At 39.1% G+C, this 23,718-nt stretch overlaps 1 protein-coding gene across 1 annotated transcript in view; it reads left to right on the top strand.

The window, feature by feature from the left end:
• Positions 1–127: 127 nt before the first annotated feature.
• EIF5B (eukaryotic translation initiation factor 5B) overlaps positions 128–23,718 on the top strand; it is a 36,298-nt gene continuing 12,707 nt past the window's right edge. The window contains exons 1-12 of the mRNA XM_038157307.1: positions 128–264; positions 13,234–13,359; positions 13,450–13,537; positions 13,914–14,565; positions 15,030–15,250; positions 15,428–15,578; positions 17,174–17,269; positions 18,164–18,250; positions 19,692–19,775; positions 22,027–22,322; positions 22,929–23,036; positions 23,180–23,290. Of these exons, the coding sequence (XP_038013235.1) occupies positions 230–264; positions 13,234–13,359; positions 13,450–13,537; positions 13,914–14,565; positions 15,030–15,250; positions 15,428–15,578; positions 17,174–17,269; positions 18,164–18,250; positions 19,692–19,775; positions 22,027–22,322; positions 22,929–23,036; positions 23,180–23,290 (2,055 nt within the window). The 5' untranslated portion in view covers positions 128–229. The remainder of the gene's footprint in view (positions 265–13,233; positions 13,360–13,449; positions 13,538–13,913; positions 14,566–15,029; positions 15,251–15,427; positions 15,579–17,173; positions 17,270–18,163; positions 18,251–19,691; positions 19,776–22,026; positions 22,323–22,928; positions 23,037–23,179; positions 23,291–23,718) is intronic.

Here is a 23,718-nt window from a genome sequence, read left to right on the forward strand (position 1 = left end):
GTGTCGCGGGGCCGCTCGGTCTGTGCAGCGCCCGAGAGCAGCCGGCGCCGAGCCCGTTCCCCCTCCGGCGGGCAGGGGGCGCGCGCGCACGGGGCCCGCGGCGCGGGCGGGGCGGGGCTGGGGGCGGGGCGGGCGCGTGCGCGGCGCGCGGCGGTGCCATATGCGCGGGGCGGCGCGCGGGGCGGCGCGCGGTCAGCGCTGAGGGGTCGCGCGCGCCGGTGCCGCCGCCATGGGCAAGAAGCAGAAGAACCGGGGCGAGGAGAGGTGAGGGACGCGGGGAAACCCCCTCCCATTCCCCCGTGTCGCCGCAGGGACCCCCGCGCCGGGCCGTCCGCGGCGGCGTGACACGGCCCACACGGCGCTGAGTCAGGCGCCGGGCCCGGCCGGGGCTCGCGGCCTCATCGCAGGCGGGGCGCGCCAGGCCCGGCTCGGCCTGGCCGTGCGTGTGTTTGTCCGTGAAGGGGCAGGCAGCTCGATTTCCAGCTGAAAAATAACTGCTTAGTGCAATTGAAGTGATTCAAATGTGGGTTTCTTAATTATTTTTTATCTCTTACTGGGCGTTAGTGCTATAGATCGTGCTGTGACACTGATATCTACATGCTTCGTGCGCTTGCTTAATAAATGCAAGCGTTGAATATTTTAGTGGTTGGATGACAAGAAAGTCGCCTCTGTCGCTATATTCATATCGTCGTGGACAATGCCCCGTCTGTGAACTTTTTTGTGTCGAAGAGTTTCCTGTGAAGGCAGCTGTATTAACCATATGGAATGTTTATCGAATGACATTGTGTATATATATGCACTAGCAGGAGAGAATGTACTTTTGCTCGTCACTATAGAGTAATAATACAAAGATGCAATCACTTCAAAGAGTGGTTTTAGTTTTTAATAGTGACAGGTAGTTAAATGAAAGCTGATGTCTTTAAACGTGTATGAACTAGAAACAAGAACGTTTTTTCCTTGAGACATTAAGTGTTTCTCCTCTGGAAGTTCTTCCCATGACAGCTGTGTCACAAAATACTATTTTGTCTCTAAGAACTTATTACTTAAGCATGTATTAAAAATGCAATGCTAACTTAAGGCTGTTACTCTGTATCGGGTTAGGGTATAAACTGTTTCAGTTTCACCGGTCCGTTCTGGGTAATGAGTGTTTTCTCAGTGAGGTATTTTCCTGTCTGTCTGGTTTTCCTGATGCCTTTTGCCGTGCCATGTGTGTTGCTTTTTAGTATCGACTTGTTTCATGGGCTGTATTTGACAGGGATGTCTTGGGAGCAGCTCTGGTGAGGAGCTCTGAGGTGAGTTGAGCGTGACTTGAGAAAGAAGAGGGAAGGGTTGGACATTTGTGCTCAAAAGGAAAGAAGACTTAGTGCCCCTCTTTGTATGCAGTGTGGTAGATGCCAAATGCATGGAAAAACCTTTGGGTACTGAATCCCTGCTTCTTGGAGCTTCTTGGGGCTGTTTCAGGGCTAGTGGCTGGTGTGCAGGGAACACTTTGAGAGTCTTGGTACCTGCTGGATACTTCGTTCTCTCTGTGTATCTCTGCTCATATTTCTCTGTGTGAATTACTGAGGACAGGCCTCTCTGGTGTGCTACGCACAAAGTGTTGTGACTAAAAATGGGAGCATACCTTAAAGCAAAGGTCAAGAATTTCTTGTTAGAATAGTTGACATCTTGAGAGCCTGATTATTATTGCCTCAGATCTTAATGTTGCGAAAAAGAAAGAATAATAGTGCAGTTACAGTAGTTGTGTTCCCTGTTGCCGAGTCCTAAGGTCAGTGGTTTCATGCTGGTGGTGGTGGTGAGCTGATACAGAGAGCTGTCAGCATCAGGTGTCCTTCACCGGGTGCGTGTGGTTGCTCATGGTTGTGGTTTCATCTTCCTCGCTCTAGGATCCACTTGAGATCATTTTATGTGCTCGGTAATGTGGCTTTGCTCTTCGCTCATTATTCCATGAAGCTCTGTGGTTAGCTACCTCCATTGGTTCGCTCCACAGTACATCCAAAAAAGAGAAAGGCACTGTGTAAAATACTATTTCTTTCTTGTTTGTTACCCCTAAAACCGATTTTGTTCAGAACTGTGTTTCTTTTAGCCAGTGTCTCTCAGGTTGTGGGGCGTCCTGCGCCAAGTCTCTGTTTATCCCGTGTGCCTGTGCCCGCTGTGTCCTGCCTCTTCCAAGGCCACTGCTCCCATACCAGGCCTGTATTTCTCTACACTACATTATTGTTGTGGACTTGCGATTATCTCATTCTGTGCAGTGACTGTTTGTCACCGATTCTGTATGAAACGATGGTTGCAGCGTGCCCAGGTAAACAGCAGTAGAATGAGGCACAGGTTAATTGGAGAAATCGCTGTCACAGCTAAAGCAAGGAACGGTTGCAGCAGGTCAGGAGTTCAGCCAAAGTAGGCCTTGACAGGCTTTAGTCCCGAGGTCTTGCCGGTGTGGTACCGAGCTTAGTAATTGCTCCTAGCAGTGACAGTACTGTCACAGGGCTACGCAGTTGTATGGCAGGGAGAGGGATGATGTGGAAGAAGAGTACAAACAGGCACGTGTTTGAGAAAAGAGAACAGCATGGTTACACTTGGCTGTGTTTTGTAGCAGGGGCTTTGAGGGATGGAAGTGAGGATGGACCTGGAAGGCCAGTCATGTTTTGGAACAGGTGTTATCTGCAGAGATAACTTTCATTTTCTGGTGGTTTTGGTTCTAGATGGCATCCTTGTGAATGTCAAGTTCCCCTGAGAGAGAGGATGCACTGCATCTTTGTATCTGTGGCTTGAATTTGGAGTTCCAAAATCTCCCATCAGTCTCCCCTCCGTTTTCAGTAAAGTGAGAGGAATGGCACTGTGCATTCAAAGGCTTCCAGTTGGATTTGCTTGCTGTATCTTCAGTTTTGTGCCATATAGTGCAGTACTATTTGTTCCCTCCTTTTCCCTTCTTTTTTCCCCAACAGTTATGTTACAGGTACAGTCCCTTATATCCTTTTTGGCTGCGGCTCCCAAAGCATGTGGCAGCTCATGGGCACAACTTGTAGTGCAGAGGAAGCATGTGGGAAGGTGCAGGTGGTGATGTTTATGCTGTATGAATATTTGTTTGAGAATCGATGTGGTGAGAGGAAGGAGATTTTCTGCTCGACACACTGAGACAAATTATGTAAGGTACAAGTAATCTTTACTCTGCTTTTCTCCCCTCAGCCTCACAGCTTTGACTTCTGTAGTGGCGTTTCCTCCTCCCGTTTCTGCTGAGTACGGTAGTGGTCATACCAATAGCTATTGATGTGTGCAGGGAATTTTGTCCCTATGTACTTATACCCTGTTTGTATAATAAGACCCTGAGTGAGATGATAGGTGTGATGAGCAGAAAAAGAATGGAAAGCACGACTGGAATCTGTTATGACACTACAAATCTATACAACAAATCTATACCATACCAGCACCTCTGTTATGCCCTTCTGGAACTCTGTTAGTGACTCCTGCTGCTGTGCATCTGCCAACGAAGAATAAATTTATCTAGAATGGTCAAATACTTGGTGACTTCGTGGTGTGTTAGGTGCTTTGTAAAGGTGGAGAGTGTCTTGGGTAAAAATAGCTCCTGAGCCTGAATAGGGAAGTTGCTTTAATTGTTTCCTCTTCAAAATTTTTGTTTTTGTGGTGACCACTCATTTTCAAATGAAATTTCGTGGCAAATATTTCAATAAAAATATGAGAGATCTATGTTTTCAAGCTTTTCTAATTGAAGAACAGGTTCTCTGATGTATAGTCTAGCTCCTTTTGAGAGGAGTGTTACGCTTTGGTTCTTTGATATAGTTGTAATGGTAGAAGGTATGTCAAGGTCCTATCCTACTATCTTTGGAATTTAGGAATTTTTATTTTAATGTTTGTGTAGAAAGGCTGTTATAAACTACAGACCTCTGCTTTGAATCTGAGCCTCAAATTGCTGCTGTAGACTTCCTAGTGAGTGTGCTGTGTGCTCTATGTTACAGATTATTGCTTGCCTAGAATATGGATCTTTCCCTTTGAAGGTGTTAGCTTTTCATGTGTTTGTCCTTGTCTCCCAGCTTTAAGTCACCTTCTTTTTCTCTTAATAGTTTTTCTTAGCTTCCAGTAGGTAGCATTTAGCTGTGTTTATTCTTCTGCCCTCTAATAATGTGACCTGTTGCCTAGGCATTCCACTCTGATCATTCATGCTTATTGCTTTGGAAATTACAGGTGCTGGCTGTGATTCTGCAGCCAAGAGTGAACACAGCTGCTAAAATAAGACTTAGAGACTTTTAGCTCTTGCTGATGCTGTGTATTGCTTTTTATGTGGTATTGTCTACTAGTCAGTCTATTTGGTTCCTTTTCTATTAGTGTGTTAAGTAAAATCTTCTCAATGTTGTGTAGGAAAGTTCTGTGAAGGCTAGAACAGAGTTTGGAAACATTCTGTCACTGTAAGTTATCTGCTTCTCAAAAATATTTCCACAAGCAAAGGTTTCTGTAGCTCCATCAAGGACAATAGCTGATAAACCCTTGAAATCCCTGTTTTTCCAATCTCATCTGGAAGATGGAAGATTTTGTACTGAAAGATGGATTAAAATAATGCAAAATAAATTCATCATTACAGAAATTTGTTGTCCTGTTCTATGCAAATGTATATTTCTGTTCCTCCCAAACTTATAGTTTTTCATCTTTACAAGAAAACTATATATACTTGTTGGATTTTATTTTAAAGCAAAGCATAATTGTAAAAAGTCTATAAGGATCATGAAATATTTGTGGTAAGGGCAGCCAAAAAACAAACCAAAAAACACTGCACTGCACTAGGGAGATTGTAAGAAGCAGCTTTTCTTGCGGAAATCTTTCTTTTCATTATCTTCATGGTGGCATCTAAACCTCATGTGTAACTAGTGTTCATAAAAAGTATGACGATAGTGCAGTGCAAGCCATCGGCAATTGCAGAACCTGTTGTTTCAGTTCTCTGCAGACTTCTGAAAGCGTGAAATGTGTTTCTTTAAATACGTGCTGTAAGATGAAGTATTGGTTTTAATTACACTTCATGTAGGTGGGCATCATTTGCTTTTCAGGATTATGGGCAATGTAAAGTGTAGTTCTGAAGTTGTTTTAAATGGTGCTTTTGTGATGTATTTTGATTTTATACAGTGAGATATATAGGATATGGAAGTTGTGAAACACTGAACTTGGTGGTAGTTTCTGTTGTCTGCACTTTTCTCAAACAAAAAAAAAAAACAAAATAACTTGTTCAGGGAAGACTGAATACTAGTTTTTTACTTAGTGTTTCATATTCCATGCTTTTAGTCATCTTATTCTCTTGAGATGTAAACACATAAACTGAACCATGAAGAGAAGCTTTTTATCTTGAAGTTTTGCTATATCTTTGTTTAAATGGGAATTTTAGGTTGTGGAGTTGTGGTTTGTGCTTTTTTTTTTTTTTTTTTTTTTCCCCGTTGGTGATTCTTTTTCTTCTGTTTTTGGTTGATTGCTCATTTGGTTTGGATTTTTTTTTTTTTAATCTGGGTTATATAAAGGAGACTTCTTAGTTTTCTAGAATCTGTTTGGGTTAAAGGTGTTGTTCTCTATCTTTTTTATCAGAGGGTTTTGCTTAGCTGATAGTTATGCCACTCTTTTTCCCCAGCCAAACTTGAAAGAGAAGGCATGACTCTTTAATATTAATAATGGAATCATTGTCTTGGGAGCTGGAATGAAAAGCAATTACCCTTTTAGTCAGATTTTACTTCCTTGCTCTCTCATGTAATTAGGTAGCTCACCAGCTTCGTTCACCTATGAAAAATCACAAAGGTGTAGTTCCAAGTAAAGCTCAGTTCAGTCGAGCTGCTGGGCATTTCAAGCCCTGTGGTGTTACTCTTGCTGTCCCCAGCTGCCAGCTGTACCTGCTTCCCGTGCAGTGCATTCAGTGCTCATGGGCCCACAGTACAGATCTGGTGTGTGTTTTCATCTGCTGCCCTCAAAGGGTTTTCTACATGGACATGTGGCCACAGTCTTGCCTGAGCTGATAAGAGGGGGAAATGTGGCTGGGAATGGGCGAGGAAGTAAATTCCTCCTTCCCCTACACCTTAGTTTGAGGAAAAGGCAAGAGGAGGGTGCCCTATTTCTGGGGCTGAGATTTTATTTTTATTCTCTGAGCAGCAGTGGTGGGTTGCGTAGCTGGTACTCACGTGGACACTCCTTCATTTTCTGGGCTGAGAAAGGAGCACAGTTCTTTCTTTCCTGAATTTCAAACTGTTTCAGTCATAAGTAAGTTAAATGTTTTCAGTGGAGGAAAAGAGAAAACCAAAAAAAGAAGCTTGTGATGTTGATGTACTTTGATAGGCCAAAATGAGAAAAAGGCCAGGGCTTTGTTTCCTTGTTTTGAATAGCCTTGCTGAGCCAGCAGATGCTTGCAGTTTTCATTTCATAACCCATTTAAAGAACAAGTTGGTGATGTGGGGTTTTGAACAATTTAATGATTACTTCCAAAATGGCTTATGTTTTGGCACTGTTTAAAACAGTTGCTCTAGAAGAACTTGAACTAGCATTCTTTCTTTCAGACAGTCTTAATACTACAGGTGAAAACAACTACAAGTATGTCATTCAGCATTGGTAACTTGCTGGTTTTGGATAATCTTGTACTTAGAAATTTATCTTATTACTGGGTTTACGGCTCACGTATGTGGAGGATGGATAAGGCTCTAGGGAAACAATGATGAAGATCTGTCTAGAGGTATTAGTTTTACTTGGTCTAAAACTACTGCAAAACCAAACACATGGGAAGAGATGGTTCAGCTTCTCTTCAGTCTTTGAAGGTCAAGGACTTTTTTTTCTTAAGCAAAGGAAATTATTTAGTGACATACTTTTGAAGGTGTTTAGAAGAGCTGGTGTAATGTAACTGATGAAATATCTCCAAGGTTGCCTCAGCAAAAATGAGTCTTCTCATTATGCAGGAATGTGGGCAGTGAGTTCACAGCAGTGATGCAACTTTCCTGCTGTGTCAACTTGCTGACTTCTGCCCCTTGCACATGAAAGCTTAGTTTCTTTGTTTCAGTCTGTTTTTAATTGTACAGTGTTTTCTTATGTTTCAACTTCACCTTAAAGAGAGCTGAAAACCAATCCTAAGTAAAAGATTTTTAGCCTGATTTGAGTTAGCATGTTCGCTGTAAGATGAAGGAAAGCGTAAGTAACCATATTTGTGTTGCTCAGTGCAATGGATCGAAAAGTGCTTGTAATTTTTTAGTCTGTGTGTACACTTTAGTTTTGGTTTCAGCAGGACAGTGTTATCCTGTCCACTTTGTTTGCAAAGCTGGAAGTTGCATTTCCAGTAGTTTAGGGCTTGCCTCATTTTAAGGTGAATTCTTCCATTTATTTTCTGCAGTTTCATTTACCTAATTTCAGTAGTGTCAAATTGATATGAATGAGGGTAACTCAGCTCCTTTGCATAATCCGTTGTTCCACTCTTTCTGTTCTTGAATGGATTAGCAGTTTTTCTTTGCCCTTTATCTCTCTGCTGGTCAGGATGCCGTCTCTGTCCCGTGTAGCTGCAAGGTGCCTGTTTATAATGAAGTTTTCCCTCAGTTTGGGGATGTGTATTGTAGGTACTGTAAGAAGTGTACTGGAAGTCCTAATTGTGTGTGGCTTTAAGAAAGCACAGGAGGAAAATGTGCGTGTTTGCCGGTGGTCTTGCTAATGCAATGAGCTTGTCTGTTATTAGAGAGTCTGTGAAATGCTCTTGGTCAGGCTTTCCTGCACTAGAACCAGCAGGGAAAGCTGGAGGAGCTTGTTTGGCAAGGAAAGGCAATTATGCATTTTAGCTGCAGAAGTTTGCTGAGCAAAGAAAAATGATAAAAGCTTATTAACTCTTATTTCAATAGCTGTAGTAGTGTCTTCCTGCATTTGGCTTCATTTTCCTGGGCAATGCTGAGGAAGTCTTTCAAATTTCCATGCCTACATTTGTCTGTTTCAGAGATTCTATTGTGGGCAGTGTCTGTCCTTAGTATGGCAGGTTCACACTACGGAAATCTCCTAATGATGAACATATTAACTATGTCAGTACTTGAAGTAAGTTTTTAACCTTCCATGGAAGAGAGAAGTGATAAATAGTTCGAGTGTACTAGTGATAAATAGTTGAAGTGTACTTGTAACTGTTCTGATGTACTTTATTAGGAAGCATTGATGTTTTTTGGTATTTGAGAATTGTAGGTTTAAATCTTGATTTGGAGCATGACAGCTTCTGTTCCAGTGAGTGGTGCACTGATGAACACCTGTAGTATTGTTGACTGAAAGAAATGGTGGAACTTCAGAACTTAAAAATAAATCTTGCTAATCGTGAACAAGTATTAGAAACTGTCAACCCCTGTGTGAGGGGTTTTTTTAACCAAAATAGGAAAGCTACCTATGAAAGACTAGAGCAAACCCTAGAATGGGAAACCTAGGATTAACGTTAATTTCGGTATCTGTAAATCAGAGTTAGTCTTAAGGTCAACTCTGGTATCCACATGGCTTCCCCAGGGAATTTCTAGGTTCTGGTTGTTGCGGGCTATTGCATCAGAAAAAGAACTTCATCCAAAACTGTGCTTGTTTCTAATGTTTAAAAAAACACAAACACCCCTTCAAATAAAATAAACGCAACACCTTAAGGTGCTTTTAGTATTTTTTGGCAGATGTGATGTATTAGCTGAGGGATTGGTTGGTTTGTTTTCAAAGTGTGTTTCTCGTCTTTAATGCTGTTTCCTTGCTGTAAAAGCAAGAGAAACACAGCAGAGGTTTTTGGGTTTTTTTCCTACAGACTGTGCATCTATCAGTCACGAGATTTTTTTTTCCCTTTTCTGACTCAATAGCTTGCAACTGTGTGGGATCTTATAAATAGCAGGGCTACTGGATGTCTTTGTGGTAGCAGTGGTAGGTGACAGCTCTTTTATTTCCTAGCTGTTTTAATCTTCCCACTGAAAAAAATTTAATACTTTCTCTTATAGGCAAGATTTGGGATTGTAGTTTTATTTGTTGTTGAACATTTTTGTTTAACATGAGCAACTTAGGTTAATGTTTTGGCTATCAATTTCTGTTACTGGCCTGATTTGATGCTTTGTGTGAGTGAGGTTACTGAACTTCTTCTGTTGCCTGTGTCTTAAAAATCTCCAAACACTTACTTGGGATGGTCTGGGAATATTTGATCCTAGCTTTGTACAGAATATTGTGTTAGCACAGCTTTTAACTTGTGACCCAGTGAATATTCAGGAATCTATCCTGAAGTGGCTTCTCCCACGTAATACAGGTATTCATTAGTCTGTGCAGACAACTTGTACTCAAACCCTTTTGGGAAACAGTGGAGTTCTTAATGTAAGTTCTAGAGCATTAGGGCATTAAGGTAAGTATTTTTTCAGTATGAAGTATGTAAATGTTTCTATGTGTTATTTTAAAGATTTACATTTCTGTAATCTTGCTTAAATGGCAAAAGGCAGTGAAATTGTGTAGGGAAAATGATGAGCACTTTCTTTTTTACTAGTGATGTAATATTTTGTTTGATATGTGAAATATAGTGATCTCTGTGTACATGTTATTGATTACTGCACTCTCCTTTAATTAGTGTGACTTGTCTTTTTCCACTGCAGAGTTTTGCCCTATCTTAGGCCAGATCTCAGTGGAAAAATGTCTGCAGCCATTTTTTTTTGAAAACTGCTTGTTTGGGTTTAAGTGAAGTACACACACCTAATTCCTGCTGTAATTGAATGCATTGAAACGCTGCTTTAGCAGTATCAAAACTCTTTTTATATCTGGCAGCAAAACCAGAGGCTGAAATCAAAGTATGTGAATAACAGAGGTGGCTTAGGCTTTGCCTGTGAAACAAAGACAAAGGAAAATCAGGGAAGTAACTCCATCTCTGCGGTGCAGCAGCACTTTGTTTTCCAGATCTCCTTGAGTCTCTTGGGGGAATGTGAGGGTTTTTTAAGTGCCAAAGCATTATGTCTTGAATGGTCTAAGGTAGTGAGGCTGTGAAATCTGTTTATAAAGTCTTCCTGCAAAAGCAGTTTGAGGTCAAAATTGAAAATCTCCTGAGCATTCCTTTCAGGTTCCTGTATCAAGCCCTGTTAGGGTTGGACCCTAGTAAAGGCTGAATGGAGACCTTTGGAGATGTTGGAGAAGGAGGCTCCTGAAAGAATGTTTGGGTTTCTGAAATGTGTGTTGGGAGACTGGTTAAAAGCCTTTACAGGAAAAAGTTCCATGGTGTATCTAACAATGCCCATAGGAAATGTGGTACATGTTATGTGTCTGAGTGTAGTGGGTTCCTTATAAAAAGGAGTAAGAATCTCCCAGGAGTGGAGGGAAGCACCTTCTTAATTTTCTTTTCAACTTTCTTATAAAATCCTAGTGGAATATTATTGGAGTTTTAAAAGCTAAGGAAATTCAAGATCAGTATGGGAATAAACTTACAGTAATGGAAACCAATGTGTGAATTCCTTGGGTTTCCAATGATATTCTTATTTGTTAGTTCTTATGAATTATAGCTGTATATATAATTGCATGCAGCCTTAATTTTACTTCTTATTCCACTGAGGCTCAAATACTTGAAGCTTGCTCTGTCACTTCTTAATAAATGAAAGTGAAGTGGAAACTATGGAGGATTTTTTGATTGGTTTGTTTGTTTGCTTGTTTCTGTGATTTTTTTTTTTTGGTCAGAAATCATTGGCCATTTTTTTCAGAAACTAAACAGTGAAAGACAAGTTTGGAAAGGCTTTTGTATTGATGCCGATATTGTGACAGCTGGGCGGTCTTTATTATTATTATTATTATTATTATTATTATTATTATTATTATTATTATTATTATTATTATTATTATTATTATTATTATTATTATTATTATTATTCCTAAACTGTTCTTGCTGGTGGGTGTTAAAACTTAATGTCTGTCAAATAGCTTTTTCAGTGTTTAAGGTTCCCCCCCCCCCCCCCCCCAAAGAACTTTTCTTCTTCAAAGTTTGGTTGAAGTGAGTTGATTTAACAGCAAATAAAAACCTTACCCTCCTAAAGCCTGTACCCTGGAAAACTTGAGATACCACATGAGATGACATTTTTGCTTGTAGCAAAAAGCCCGTGTGTTTTATGTTTGGACATAACTTTCTGCTGAACTGCATTGTGAAAATCAGCCTTGGTAATACCCATGTAAAATATGAGCTGTTTAAAGGCCTGCTGCTTTGCTATCTGGACAACCACATGTTGAGATCCTGTAGTAAGGGGAGCAGTACAGCCTTGGAGGAAGTAGTAGTAGAGCATGTGTTTGGGTGTTTTGAATCTGCTTCAAGCTTGGATGTGACTCAGTCTCCTCCATTAACTCCTGGAGGAACAGAAGGTAAGCAAGTGTGCTTGCTTAATGAACTTGATACTCAGCAATTAATGCAAAAACAAGTTTGAGGGCCCATGTCTAGGCCTGGATATAATGTAGTTAGCCTGACATTAGGGCTTTAATTCTAGGTATAGAAGTGAGTGGCATTTTTATTTCAGCTGTTACCCCTGATATACAGCCAGTTAAACTGCCTGTAAAAATGGCACTTTAATTGCTGAAACATCAAACCATCTTCGGGTGAGAATGGCCAAAATGTGTGTTTTCTCTTGAGGGAGGTGAGGATTGCTTTAGAGATCTCACATTAACTATTTGAGAGATACATTTATTTTTACAAATGTATTACAAATCAGCAGATGAGGAAGTGTTACTAGGTGTATTTTAGGTGTGTCTTTTCTCTTCTTGACTAAAAGTATCTCTGGCAATACAGGTGCTGTACTGTCAGGTACTTTGTTGAGCTGCTTTTTGTTTGGTTTGTCCTGTCTACCCAGAAGAAAAGATAAAATCGTAAAAATACAAATAATAGGTCTTGGCCTTTAAAGAAATGACAGCCTTTGTTGTTTAACTGTGCTGTTGTCACATGTAGACAATTTTTGGTGACTTGCGTATTCCCAATATGTCAGCATTCACCTGCAGAAGAATCCAGCCCTTTCCTTTTTGTAAAGAGAACTGCAGCTTAGGCCTACTGAATTTTAGAATCTGTTGCTGAATAATTAAATACTTGGTTTTCTTTATTAAGATTCATCTTCTGGATTTATAAATTGGCACAACTGAAGCTCTGGTAGTTTAGAATTTGCTGATATCTTGAAAGTCCTGAATCTGGAAGAAATTTATTTCCCTTATTTTCTGGATACAGTTTTGGGTATTTGGTGAGTCAGCCTTTGGCTGATTTATCCTGAGTGGGTGCTAATAAATGAGACAGTGAAGTTGTAAAACAACAGTTTTCTGTCCAGTTATCTAAGAGGCAGTTAAATGAAATATTAACAGCTTGTTGATTAAATAGGTTTTGAAACTGCAAGTTGTGATAAAAGTAGCATCAAACCAGTTTTGGTCTGAGTACCCAAGCTCTAAGTGTGAAGTGCGAAATAAGTAAAAGTCTCCTTTCTTACAGTTGTACTGTGAGTGTGATTAGGTGGTAAAATGCCTGGATAAAAACTTCTTTGGCTTTCCTTAGGCCTCAGCGAGGTAATGCTAAGGCAAGTGCTACAAATGATTGCTTGCCAACTCAACTGCATTGGTATTTTTTATTCTATGCTTTAAAGTCTGGCTTGGGGCTAGACTCTGTTCATCTGTGTGACTTCTTTTCTTGAAAGATTATAAAATTTTTGTCTGATGGCAAAGCACAAGAAACTGTTAATGTGAGTTGGAAGCTGTAGAGAACTTTCACTTATTTGCTGAATAAAAATACAGCATTTTTTTCGTTTTCTAAAGGGTGTAAGGAGCAGATAAATATCTCTTAGTAGGATCCCCTGGTTGTGAATTTGTGCTTCATTTTTACACTTTGATAGTGGTGGCTGCTTTTCTGTCAAGGACACCTGTGAATTGAAGGGCTGAACAACTTATCTTTTGGAGGACCAAAGTCGAACAGTCTAGTTGCATTCCTCCAAGAAGTTACATCAAATTGCACAGCTAAACTTTCAAAGCTGGGGTTGTAAGGACTGAATGGGTTTTACTGTTCCACCTCCCTTCAAGCAGACCACATGTGTGAAGGTTTTTTCCTTCCTTTCCTACTGCGTGGAATAAGGTAAAAGTGCATAATCGTTTGTTAAACATGGAGCATTTTTTCCTGCATTGCATATGTTTTGTGATTGATTTTGCATTTTATAACTTCTATTTTTTGTATTCAAATGGCTTCTACTTATGTAAACTTAACGTTTGGATTACTGATAACCTTGCTTTCCTTCTTCATTTTAGTGCAAAAGATGATATTGATATTGATGCCCTTGCTGCTGAGATAGAAGGTGCAGGAGCTGCAAAGGATCAAGAGCCTCAAAAATCCAAAGGCAAAAAGAAAAAAGAGAAGAAGAAACAAGATTTTGAGTAAGTTAGGGTTTTTTTCCACCTGCCTGATCTTACTCCATTGTCCAAAAACTCAGTTACTTAAGTGCGCTAACTTCTTTCTTATTTTAGTGAAGATGATATCCTGAAGGAGCTGGAGGAACTGTCAATAGAGGCGCAAGGAGGGAAAGTTGACAGGGAACAACCTTCTACAGGAAAGGTGAACACTGAGAGGGGAGTGGGCTTTTTAATAGGAAATAATTAAAATATGAGATACCTCTGTCCCAGAGAACTTCTAGTATGTAGTGTAGTGGAAATCCTATGTGAAATGTGCAGCTAGCACATTCTTTTATTTGATCATATTTTTATAGTAAAAAGTTAATCACAAAAAACCCCATGTCGTCATGCTGATAATTATTCAAAACCAGTCAGAATAAATCTTACCTGTGGGCTGAAGTATGGTACACTCAGCAGGAGTAGTTATTGCTTTCAAACTTTGTGTTCAACAAGAGAGGTTTTTTTTGATGTATCTCAATGCTTAGCTCATGATGGCAAGTAATTTTTCATGGCTAATTATTGAATTGTTTAATTACCAGGTTGACAATGACAATGAAGAAAGCATATCAAAGCAAGATAAAAAAAGAAAAGGAAAGAATAAAAAAGCCAATCTGGAAAATGACTATGACAGTGAGGAAGTGGAAGATAAAGATAAAAAATCAAAAAAAACTCAGAAAGCAAAACAAGACATGCTTTCTGGCAGTGATGATGATGATCATGAGACACAGCTTAAGAAAAGCAAAGGGAAAACTCAGAAGTCAAATAAAAAACATGATTTGTCAGAAGAAGATGAAACTAACATTAAGAAAAGTAAAGAGCGTGGGGGAGGAGTGTCTACAGGCGAGAGTGGTGATGAATCAGATGAGGTTTCCCAGTCTAGAAAAGGACAAAAGAAAAACCAAAAGCCAAAGTCTGCTCCTGCTGCAGAGAGTGGGGATGATGAAGAAGAATCTTCGTTCAAAGTAAAAACAGTGGCTCAGAAGAAGGCAGAAAAAAAAGAACGTGAAAGAAAAAAACGTGAAGAAGAAAAAGCTAAATTGAGGAAGCAGAAGGAGAAGGAAGAATTAGAAGGTGGTAAAGAACCAGCAAAGCCAAAGGAATCGCTAAAAAAAGCTGAAGAGAAGGCTTCTCATGAAGGTACAGCAATCCCTGGCCCTGGGGAGAAAGGAGAGACTGCTGCAGGAGCAGAAGGTTTGTAACATGGTTTCTTAAATTTTATTTTAAATGCTGTAGTTTTTATAAGGCCAGAGAGGTACCAGGCAGTGAGGGTAGTGTGTTGGTTTGTTTTGAATTGTGAATACTAGAAATTTGATAGCCTTGTCTGCCTCTGTGTTGGTTCACAGGCGGCTGTGTTTTCTGGCCTGTAGTTTGTTCAGGTGTATGAGAAAACAAGCCAAATGGTGAATTCTCATTACAGTATATGATTACAGTTCTATATTGCAAGAGTACTTGTTCACTTCCCTGTTATTCTGATACTTTAAGACTTCAGGCCATGACTTAAGAGAGTTTAATTGTTTTCATTATGAAATGTTTATGTAGAAGCCAGGGAAAATATTCCTCATTTGATGTTATTTATCATATTTGAAGCATGAATTGTACTTAGAGTATCTTTGAAATTTCTGGGGTCTTTGAAAATATGCCTCTTCTTTCTGTAGCTGATGACAATGAGGGGGACAAAAAGAAAAAAGACAAGAAAAAAAAGAAAGGTGAGAAAGAAGAAAAAGAGAAAGAGAAGAAGAAGGGTCCCAGTAAAGCCACAGTTAAAGCCATGCAAGAGGCCTTGGCTAAAATGAAAGAGGAGGAGGAAAGGGCAAAAAGGGAGGAGGAAGAACGCATAAGACGACTGGAAGAACTTGAAGCAAAACGCAAAGAGGAGGTACTGTATATCTCACTCCAAGGATAAAATAAGGAAGACAGTAACTTCAATGTGTCTGCTTGCTGGCACAGTTAGTGAATTAATCCTTAATACATTTCTCATAAACAGAACATACTTGGGCAGCTTTTGTGTAAAGCATGCTTTAGTGTTTCTGCATGTTTATTTATCTTTTTCTAGGAACGATTGGAGCAAGAGAGGAAAGAAAGGAAGAAACAGAAGGAAAAAGAGAGGAAGGAGCGTTTGAAGAAAGAGGGAAAGCTTTTAACAAAAGCTCAGCGAGAAGCCAGAGCCAGAGCAGAGGCTACTCTTAAACTACTCCAAGCTCAGGGTAAGCAGTAGAGCTAAATAATAATTAAAACCAAACAAAAAAACCCAACCAAACTTTGTATCTGTTATGGCTCTGTCTTTATTTTTTTTCCTATCTGGAGCTAGGAGGGCTGAGTACTGAGTGATTCCAGGTAAAGCAGCTCTGTTGTCAAGGAAGGCAGTGTGTGCCCTCCCTTCCCCTTTATTTCTTAAGTAGATTTAAGTGCCTTTATTTTTATCTAACACTTTGAATATCCAGCTTTTTAATACAGTCTACTTGCAGTTTAAAGATGTTACTTGTGGAACTTAGGAAAAAGCACTTAAAGAAGTGGTGTAGTCTAAAAGCCAGGAAAGGCACATGGGTTGTGCTGAAGGTCTTGTAAGACCAGTGATCTGGATCTTGTTGAATTAATTCACATGCTTAGTTAGGCAAGTGCACTGTTTTGCTTCAAAAACAATGGGGAAGTCCACGGAGAAGATATGTTTTTCTCTGGGATTTGCCAGGAGTATGGAAGAGCTTTCCTGCTTTTCTGTGAAATATAATCTGTCCCCATTAGAATGAAGTAAAATTCTCCAATATGTTGTAAGTAAAATGTCCTAAATTGTTCTTGGTAACTGGTTTTTGACTAAAAAAAGAAAGTAATTTGTGGGAGCTGAGTGTATTTGTAGAGTACACTATGTGACACTTCACTGGTAGGTGGCTGTATAAATGTAGGAATCTTCATAGCTAGTAAAATGTTTGGAGCTCTTAAACATACACGAAGGCTATTTCTCCTTGGTTGTTGCTGTAGCTAGTAGAATCTTTCTATTTATGTGCCCCTACAACTGGATTTTTGTCAGATCTGCAATACGAATCACTCAGTACCTGAAAAAATATTTGAATGTGCAGCGGTAATTCAGTTTTTAATTTGTCTTCGCACCAAACTTCTGGTTTTGATGGAGTCCCTTCATATATTACAGCACACACTTCCTGGTGAGGCAAAGATTAAACTGGTGAACTGAACCTGGCATTATTTTAATACCTGAAACCATCAATATTGTACAATTAAAAAACCCTTAAAACAACAACAAACCAAAACCCAAAAACCTGAACAAACAAAACAAATTGAAAAACACAAACCTTCCCGCACAGCAGAAGGGAAAATGTTATCTGCTGAACAGCCTTAAGCATTTAAGAGGAGTTCTGCCTGTGAACTGCTCCAAATTGTCTGAAACTAGGACCGTTGGCAGACAGGTTTTAAGTGAATTTTTGTATAGCAGACCTTAAATTGTTTATCATGACATATGTGTTCATGGCATTTTATGCAAGTTTGTGATAACTTCAAACCTGCAGTCGTAGAGCCCCATTGTTTTGTTTATTTTTTGTTTCATTGCCATCCCCTTCCTCCAGTTATCTGACTTTTAGAGAGCAGTCAGGAGTATCTAAAGAACTACTTCATTTAAGTTTTCTAGCTTTTGAATTCAGACTTTTAAAAAAGATAGAAGATGCATTGAAGATACTTTCTACTCTTTCTTCCTCCATCTTCCACTTTTGGAAAACATGTTCTCATTTAAACCAAAGTTTGTTTATTAATTACCTGGATTTTCTTTTTAACAGTTTTTTTGTTTGTTTTACAGGTGTTGAAGTGCCATCGAAAGACTCTGTGCCAAAGAAGAGGCCAATATATGAAGACAAAAAGAGAAAGAAGCAGCAGCAGCCAGAAAATAAAGAAGGTATAGTTTGCATATAGGGATACCTAATTGATCAGTCACATTTCTGGAAGTATTTTAGAAATAAATCAGCTAAACTTAAGCTAATTTCATTTCAGGGTTTAGATTTTCTAAATGTTGGGTATGTACAGGGTGTAAAGGCCTTCACGAATGTGATGTTGAATGCTTTGTGTGCATATATATGTCAAATACAAAGTTGTTTAAATAATAGTGACTTAATTAAAAGTCTGAGTTTGTCCCAGGATGAAAAGACATTGATCCTAGTTTTAGTACTTTTGAATTGGAGACAGTTTGTTCATTTGCTTTCTGGTATATAAAACCAATTTTTGGCTCCTGGGTGCAAGTTCAGAGCAGTTCAAAGAGCTTGCATTTTTGAAACCTTAGAATTCATTGCACTGGTAGATGTGGGCTGAACGTGTCAGTTTTTTACTTTTGTGGTTTGTTACTTTCCTCCAGGGGATTACTGTGGCTTTTCTCAAGACTAACCCTTAGTTTAAAAATTTCAGATGTATTTCTTACTTAGCTGTTTTTTCTTCTATTTTTTTTTTTGACATTAGTTACGTGCCTGCTTATCATTTATGGAGTGTGTGTAAAGAATTGAAAATGGTGCTGATCTGAATTGTATGAGTAATTTTTTCCTTTTTTTTTTTTAGTTTTCATTTTTAATGGAACAGTAGGGGAGATGTGGGTAGTTTGCTAGTATTACTTCTTTTTCTTTTGTCTTTTAAAGAAAGTGAGGAGTTTTTAATGTCAGTAAGGGACCTATCTTATAAATATGTTAAACTGCTTAGAAAGCCAAGTGTTTTCCAAATAAGCTGGAGTGGAGCTGTCTGTGTAAGTCAGTCACTTTGCACTTTGAAAGTATGTAGCAACCAACTTCTTGTCTTGTGATTTCAGAAAGTGTGGAAGTAACTTCCCCAGCTGAAGATGCTGTAGAACTGGAAACACCAGTGAAAGAAGAGGCTCCTGTTCCTGTAGATCCAGGTTGGTGGTAATGCTAATAAGTTTCAAACACTTAAGCTTGTGTGTCAGTGCTGCATGATAATTATTGTACCTTGCTGGATGGGGCTGAATGGCCATCCTTTCTTGAGGTAATTGCCTTTTCTTTTTTTTTTTCTCCTTTCTTAAAGGAGGAACTGATGAAATTTTATGGAGTAAAAGGCATGAAGCTTCAAAATGAGTGTGTCAAGTTTCCTTATTCTGGGTGAACTCGGATGTTCAATTGGCTTGATCAGTTATGCCAGATGAGCACATTCAGTGCCTTATTCTCTCCCTTGACTTTTCACTTTCTTTTACAAGTCTGTTTTGTCAACAGTTAGGTGGAGGTAGGGAGGAAATATGCTGCTTCTGGAACTGATAGTGCAATATTCACAGTGATTATATTCTTTATGCCAGATGTTTTGCTTTCACAGGTGCTGAATGAAGAGGATATGTGTTACTTGTGTTCACTTGTGAAACTGAGTTATCAGCAAGTTTGCTGATCAGATTGTTGCCCTCATCTTTGCTTACACACAGTACTTGCTTGGTCAAAATCACATTGTACTGGACTTCTTTCTTTGCAAGGAGACTGGTTCAATTTTTACCCTTATTAAGTCAGATAAATACTGACAAAATATGCAGCTTTTGAAAACAAAGCTGAATGTGTGCTGTGATTCTAGCTTGACTTATCTCATGATTGCCATTCTGTTGCCTTAAGAGAGGGGCTCACTGGCAGAACATTAGTTCCTAGCTAATATTCTAGCAGTGTGGAACTTAGTCTTCATTTCAGAGAGCTGAAATTTATGACACGTGTGCTGCAGCAAACGTATATTGTATAATGTCTCTTTTGGAGAGGGTTGTATGTTTGCATTTTTCCATCAGTCTATTACTAAGAGCTGCAGTCTTTTCATAAATCTAACTGAATTCCTGCTGAATTAATATGTTTAATGCTTCTGGAATCCATGGTGTATTTATGTTAAGGCACCTGGTGTCCTTTTTATAGACAATTTGTATATTCTCACTATTTAAAATTGTACTGTAACTTGTATTCTTGTTTCTCTGCTACTTTGTTACACATGGTGACTGTTAATTGGGCAGCTCCTTGCAAGGATCGGGATTGTGGTACAGGTTTGTGTGGCAGGCATTATGCAGGCATTGGCATGATATGTAGACAGGAACTAGATGAGTAGGTTTTCTGTGTCTTCCACAAAAGTTTGTCTAGGCAAAGATACTAGCACTACATGCTTTTTGTGGAGAGAATTGGAGATTATTTTTTAAGTATGCAGCATCTTCTTTTTATGGAATGTGGAGATACTTCAATAGAATTATGGTAACAATGAACTTGCAAGTTGCAGTTGTCAGTATGTCAAAAGAAGGGGCATCTAAAAATGTTATATGTTGCTGGACTGACTTTTTTTAACTTCAGTGTTTGGTTTCTTGGTTTCAGAAGAAAAGGAGGAAGAAGATGAAACAGAAGATGGAGGTCTGGATGACTGGGAAGCTATGGTTAGTGATGAAGATGGAGAGAAAGGTGAGCATGTAAATACCAAGTATATGTTTTTTCTTGTTAAGAGGCTTTGGGCTAAGTTTTCTGTTTCTATAGAGAACAATATTTGACTTAGATTTTTCCTCTGCTTTGTTAGATAAATTTTGAGGTAGGTATGAGGATAAATACAACAACATCTTCTCAAAAGCAGAGCTTTCAGAAGCCATGCAAATACTGCTTAAGACAATCCTTTGAAAATACTCTTATGTGGAGTTACCATCTAAAATAAATGGGTTGTATTTTTTTGTCCTTTCTTATGGGAGTAAAAATCCTCTTCTCTAATATGTGCTTAAACCATCTCTGTGAGCTTAGGGAAACCTTTTACCTGGTATTGTATTTCTCTAGTAATCATTTCAAAGCTGTGGTATATTTTTATTAAGTGAATCTGGCAGCATCTAGGGAAGTACCCTTGCAAGAAATTTTCAAAGTGGAGGAATAAAAGGGTGTGAAGGTTAAGTGTGCATGTGCCATAAGTTCTTCCTCTACAAGGAGAGGCTGAAAGAATTGGGATTGTTCAGCCTGGAATAGAGAAGTCTCTGGGGTGACCTAATTGCAGCCTTCCAGTACCTAAAGGGAGCCTACAGGAAAGATGGAGAGAAACTATTTACAAGACCATGTAGTGACAGGACAAGGAGAAATTGATTCAAACTGAGAGTAGGTTTAGATGAGATAGTAGGAAGAGCTTTACTATGGGGGGTGGTGAGATACTGGAAGAGGTTGCCCAGAGAAGCTGTGGATCCCCATCCCTGGAAGTGTTAAAGGCCAGGTTGGATGGGGCTTTGAGCAATCTGCTCTAGTAGAAGGTGTCCCTGCCTTTCGCAGCGACGCTGTAACTAGATGGTCTTTGAAGTCCCGTACAGCCCAGACCATTCTGTGATTATATATATATATATATATATATATATATATATATATATATATACACACACATCTTTTGAGAGGCAGGTTTAGAAGAAAGGAAAGAATTGCCATAACATATATATTGCTGTGCATGTGTGCCAAAGGCCGTATGCTGTTTGTACTCAACAGCAGTGTTTATGGGAATCTTAGGGCTGTGCTACAGTGCAGGGATACGTTCTTAGATACTTTCTTCTAGTGGTGGAGGAAAGTGTATTTCTCTGAGCTGTCCTGAACAGGAGTTGATTACTGGACTTGGTGCTTCCTTAATGTCTTAATTGTTTCTTATGCTTACAGGCTATTTATTCACCAAATACTTGTTACTTGCCTATACTTCTGACACCTGTGCTTTTGAGTGTGATACTTGATATACAGGTACATACTCCAGAATGGATTTAATTCCAGCACAGATGTGTTCTTCTGGTGCTTTTGAGTTCTAAGGGCTGCTTGCCTTCTCGAGTGTTTGTTTTAGTCTGGCACCACTGTCCTGGAGAGGACATAGCACTTCTTACTGCTTGGCTTTGAAGGCTCTGCCAGTGGGATACAGAAAAAGATACTTCCTGGGTATTAGATTTAGTGTATAACTAAGCTGATGGACTGAGTGTAGCAAGGAAATGTTACTAATCTCTAAGAGCAGTGAGCCTGCCAGCAGTGTTGTAGGGAGGAGAATCCATGGTTTTAAAGTGATCATCAGCTTGCCTTTTATGATTTCACAGTGATTATAAATGGGAAGCTTCCAAAGAAAGAAAATTACTTACTGATAATTCTTTTTGTTTGTTTATTGAAGAATTCCTGTGAAAATTGCTAATCTTCTCTGAACCATCTAAGAAAACCTGAAGAGGAGATTTTTTTTTTTTTACTGGGCGTAAAAGAGACCATTTGTTCTGATTATTATGTCTGCTTAAATGTGCCTTCCTGATCAGTAGTGTACAGCATCCATATAGTAATGATTTGGAGTATTTTGGTTTTATTAAAAAGGTGTTGTTGCATTATTCCTTTATGAAGTGCACATGACTTTAAAGAATGTCTGAATGTTTGCAAATAATATTAAACATAAGTGTGCTGATAATATCATTCTTCACTCCACCCTAAATTTGCTTTCTTTCTGGATTTCAAGCACAAGCCAACAACTCTGAACATGAAACACCTTTTCTCCCCCCCCTTTTTTTTTTTGCATTGGAAGTTTAAAAATTATCTTGACAAGCACTTATTGTAGAACCTACTCTCAGTCCTCATTCTTCTCTAGTGGTCTCTTTTGCTTTTTGGTGCCATCTCCTCCCAGAAGTGGGAACTTTAATAGAGAATTTTTACTTTACTCTTTTTTTTTTTTTTTTAACAGAGAGCAAACCTGTCCATATTGAAGTCAAAGAACAAAATGAAGTGGATGATGAAGAGGAGGAGGAAGAGGAAGAGGAGGAAGAGGAAGAAGAGAGTGAAGAATCTGAAGACAGTGAAGGCAGTGAAGATGAGGATGAAAAGACTTCAGATGAGAGAGAGGCAGACTCCCAAGCTATTGGAAAACAATCTATGGAAAAAAAGCCCAGCAAGGAAATTAGCTCTGATTCTGAGTATGACTCTGATGACGACCGCACTAAGGAGGAGCGTGCTTATGACAAAGCTAAACGGAGAATTGAGGTATGAAGATACACTTGGATTCTTGTGTTGTATAGCAAGCAGATTAATTTTCAGTTAATTTTGTCAAATTTGTCAGAATGGTGGTTGTGTCAGGGCTAGTATTTAAGCAGGTTCAGAAATTGTATTAATTAAGGAAAAAAATACTTGGTTTTGTGTTAAGATAAAGTATTTGTTTTTAGGTAATTTGACCACAAAGATGGCAACTTAGGTGTTGTTCCCCTCCACCTCTATATCCCTCCTGGAAAAAGAGGCTTTTATTCTTTGCAGATTGATATTTTCATGTTCTAAAAGATGTGTCTAAACTGTTCAGTGCTTTCATGGCTGCTAATGTTCTTGGTTTTCTCACACAAGGTGCTTGTTCAGCAAAGCTACTGTTAGTGGTTATAACAACTTAGCCTACTAGACTGTTAGAAGAACCAACCAAACGAAAATGTAACTGTTAGTCAAAAATTTTTTATTTACCAGAAGAGGGATGACAGACCTTAAATTGCCTTGAAAATATAAGTGCCACAGCTAACTCTGTGTTTGTATGTATGTAATCAAGTCAAGAGGTGAGCTGTGGTTTTTGGTTTATACTCACCAATTTTTTACCTGTTTTTTACATAGAAACGACGAGCTGAAAACAGCAAAAATATGAACACTGAAAAGCTCAGAGCACCAGTTATCTGTGTCCTGGGGCATGTAGACACAGGCAAGACCAAAATTTTAGATAAGGTAAGGTGTGGAGTGTGAAAGCACTGCCTGTGCCTCTTGTTTAAGCATTTATTTTTTTGGTTGAAGACAGAAAGAATTAGAGTGTGCTCAGACATGACTTTAGTCTCTTCTGTGTAAGTATTTCTGGTCTTTTTTGTCTTCAGCTCCGCCACACTCACGTGCAGGACGGTGAAGCTGGTGGTATCACTCAGCAGATTGGTGCAACTAATGTTCCTCTTGAAGCTATTAATGAACAAACGAAGATGGTGAAAAATGTAAGTTACAGCACTTCAACTACTGCATCTTAAAAAATGTGAAATGTAGACTAATAAAGGCCTTGTGAGATTTCCTGACATGGACAGGGAGATGTACTTCCCCCCCTCTAATTTTGTGGTCTATTGTTTTTTAATTCCTATCATTCCCCCAGCAAAGGGGAGGCTGTCTCATTTTTCATACATTTGATTTCAGTTAATGCATTGCTATTTCTTCAGAAAAATATGAAGATACTGTTCACTCTGTTCTGGACAGTGCACATATGTACACAGACTGCTTACTTGTCAGTATTTTGATTGTAAATTGAGACTCTTGAAACCTCTTGAGTACATTTTGTGTTGAAAACTTACCCTGTGCTGTGGTGTACTGAAATTTGGCTAATTTCTGGGCGATGAATTTTATCTTGTTACAGAAATAGTAACTGTTCTAT

Source organism: Motacilla alba, chromosome 1, assembly GCF_015832195.1.
Source record: "Motacilla alba alba isolate MOTALB_02 chromosome 1, Motacilla_alba_V1.0_pri, whole genome shotgun sequence".
In the NCBI taxonomy this organism is placed as follows: Eukaryota; Metazoa; Chordata; class Aves; order Passeriformes; family Motacillidae; genus Motacilla; species Motacilla alba.